General features: G+C 51.3%; 1 protein-coding gene across 1 annotated transcript; it reads left to right on the forward strand.

The window, feature by feature from the left end:
* The first annotated feature begins 514 nt into the window (after positions 1-514).
* pou3f2a (POU class 3 homeobox 2a) lies at positions 515-2,926 on the forward strand. The gene has a single exon (XM_010739293.3). The coding sequence runs from the start codon at positions 1,244-1,246 to the stop codon at positions 2,627-2,629; it is 1,386 nt and encodes a 461-aa protein (XP_010737595.2). The 5' UTR covers positions 515-1,243; the 3' UTR covers positions 2,630-2,926.
* The last annotated feature ends 296 nt before the right edge of the window (positions 2,927-3,222 follow it).

Genomic DNA, 3,222 nt, shown 5'->3' on the forward strand with positions numbered 1-3,222 from the left:
GCCAAGAGAGGACAAAACAGATTATTAGATGAGAGTTTAGGCTCTGATTTTATAGATCAGATTAGATTCACCTTTGTCATTGCACAAAGTAACAACGAATAGCAGTTTAGCATCTAACCAGAAGTGCAGCATGTGTACATATGAACAAAGTATATAAATACAATGCAGGTATAAATATGAATATCCAGCCATCCATTATCTGTAACCACTCATTCTCGACAGGGTCATGGTTAGGCTGGAGCCTATCCCAGCTGGGCAAAAGGCAGAGTACACCTTGTCTGCTTATTGCAGATAAATATGAATATTTACAGCTTGGCAGCAGCAATTGCGAGTATAAAAGTAATTATGTGTAAGAAGAAGAATTCAGACCCTTTACTTATGCAAAATCTTATTTAAGTAAAAGTGTAATTTATTATGAAATACATATTATGCAAAATAAACAGTTTAAGAGTGTGAAATAAATAAAGATTTTAATTGTTCTTATCAAAATTCAAGGCCCCCTTTTGGGGAAACCCAAGCCTCGCGTGCCACTGTGGGTGCATACATCTCAAAGTTTACCCAACAAGCAGGTGGAATGGTGCACGATGGGCGCAGAGCAGGCTGAAGGATCCATTCTTGCAGCCCTCCTCTCTTTGGCCCCGAAATGCCCTCTCCGCTCGCCCCCCATTATTTGTCCCGACGGCCGAGCGCGCGGCCCCAATGAGCCCTTTGGAACGGAACGAAAAGAAGGAGCGGGTTGCAGCTGTGACGTGGGCGTTGTTCCATTCACCGCGTTCGCCATGGCAACGGGGCAGAGGCCCTGGAAGCACGCAGCCCCTCTCTCTGGACAGCGTCCTGAGGGCAGAGAGGCAGCTGGAAGTTTCTCCTCCGTGATCACTGCTTACTGTTTCATGGCGCAAAATATGCAAGGAAAGCTGCAGTAAATGAAGGGTTCTGCAGTTTTAAGTGTTTGCACACTTGAAGTTAGGCTCTAGAGCGCATAAAAGTGCATCGCATGCAACTTTTACGCACCGTTTTGACGCACGAAGCAAACAAATGTGACCCACTGACCCAAATCCGTGTGAATAAACTACTTTCAGCATTAAGAAATGTGTTTTTTTCGTTCTCTTATAGCTGAGCTTCTTCAGTCTTTTCTGTGTTTACACTCCGCATTTCTCCCTCCACTTTGTATTCGAGCATGCTGCAGGACTGCTAGTATTGTTGGGCAGAGTGATTGGGGTTTCAGTACAATCTCCCGTGACCAATGAGCGGGGTGCTGTCAGGGGTAACCACATCTGTCAACCGTTCTTGGCCAATAAAGAGCGGAGCGAGGCGGACCACAGGTGCGCGCCTCTGCGTCCCCTTGGCACAGCGCCCGGGAGATGCTGGAGAGAGACGCCTAGCTGCCCCGTGGCGCAAAAGTGTTACTGTCAAAGGCAGCCTCCTTTTAACTCCAGCTATCACTCTGGCTGCGATAGTTATGGCGACCGCAACGTCCAACCACTACAGCGTCCTCACCACCCCCAGCAGCGCGCCGCCGCCGCACTCGGAGTCCGGGAGCATGCAGCAGGCGGCAGCGTACAGGGACGCGCACACCCTGCTCCAGAACGACTACAGCACGTTACCGGGCGGTGGACATCCGCTCAGCCACGCGCACCAGTGGATAACGGCGCTGTCTCACGGTGACGGCGGGGCGCCCTGGCCATCTAGTCCCCTCGGAGAACAGGACGTGAAGCCCGTGCTTCACGACAGTGACCGAGAGGAGCTGCAGAACTCCAGCAGTCTGCAGCAACAGCAGCAGCAGCAACAGCGACACCCTCACCTAGCGCACCAGCAGGCGCATCACGACGCCAGAGCATGGCGAACCAGCACAGCCACCACGCACATCCCCGGTATGGCGACATCTGAGGGCCAGAGCCTGGTGTATTCCCAGTCCGGCTTCAGTCTGATGCCGGGGGGAGAGCAAGGGGGGATGCACCACCACCCCCTACGAGATGAGGACCACCACAGCCACAGCCCGCATCTCAGTGAACATGGAGGCGGCCCAGGGGCCCACCAGCAGTCTCTCTCACACCATCACCAGCACGGGGGCCATCAGGACCAGTCAGACGAGGACACACCGACCTCCGACGAGTTGGAGCAGTTTGCCAAGCAGTTCAAACAGCGACGCATCAAGCTGGGCTTCACCCAGGCGGATGTGGGACTGGCTCTTGGGACGCTGTATGGAAACGTCTTTTCTCAGACCACCATTTGCAGGTTCGAGGCGCTTCAGCTGAGCTTCAAAAACATGTGTAAACTCAAGCCCTTGTTGAACAAGTGGCTGGAGGAGGCGGACTCCACCTCGGGGAGTCCAACGAGCCTGGATAAAATCGCGGCACAGGGAAGAAAAAGGAAAAAGAGGACCTCCATCGAAGTCGGCGTCAAAGGGGCTCTGGAGAGCCATTTTCTCAAATGTCCAAAACCAGGAGCAGCGGAGATCAACTCCCTAGCGGACAGCCTGCAGCTGGAGAAGGAGGTGGTGAGGGTTTGGTTTTGTAACAGGCGGCAGAAGGAGAAGAGGATGACACCCGCTGGGGGACAGATACCAGGAGGAGAGGACATGTACGGGGACACCCCTCCTCATCACGGAGGACAAACTCCTGTGCAGTGACCCACAGTCCCAGTTATATTGTGAGCAAAAACACGGACCCCTTAAGGAGGAATAAAGCCTCCTTATTTGTTTGATTCTCTGTGCTGTGCTGGACCCGCTCGGAACTGGACATGAGCCAGTTAAAAATGTTGGACCCACGGACACACACGGTGGGGATATACAGTGGCACTGAAGCACTAAAAATACGCATAGTAGAAAGGTGTATGGAGAGGTTTCGGAACTGCCAAGCATATTGGGATCCGGCTGGTGTGTGCTAACCAAAAAAAGAGAAAAAAAAATTAACAAAAAAAAAAAAAATCAGCGACATTGATACGCTTTTCTATACCTTCAACCAAGGCGCCGTTATGTCATTATGTAATGTGTCATTAAAGAAAGAGTGGGATGTGGACAACACGAGGTGTCCACGGGGGGAAAAATATAAAAACAAGCTTCGGGGTCTCGATGATAAGTCGCAGTCAGTCAGTCAGTCGGTGTGGGTAAATAAACGCCATCTTTCCATCATAACAAAAGCAACAGGGGTTCTTCGCAGCTTGTAGCAAGAAAGACAGGGCTGAAATGGCAGACTCCTGCTGTACAATGTTAAAAATTAAAGC

This window comes from Larimichthys crocea, chromosome XI, assembly GCF_000972845.2.
Source record: "Larimichthys crocea isolate SSNF chromosome XI, L_crocea_2.0, whole genome shotgun sequence".
Taxonomy (NCBI): Eukaryota; Metazoa; Chordata; class Actinopteri; family Sciaenidae; genus Larimichthys; species Larimichthys crocea.

Bases quoted from the DNA above. Each gene is read 5' to 3' on its own strand.
- pou3f2a (XM_010739293.3), top strand. From the start codon at position 1,244: ATGAGCGGGGTGCTGTCAGGGGTAACCACATCTGTCAACCGTTCTTGG.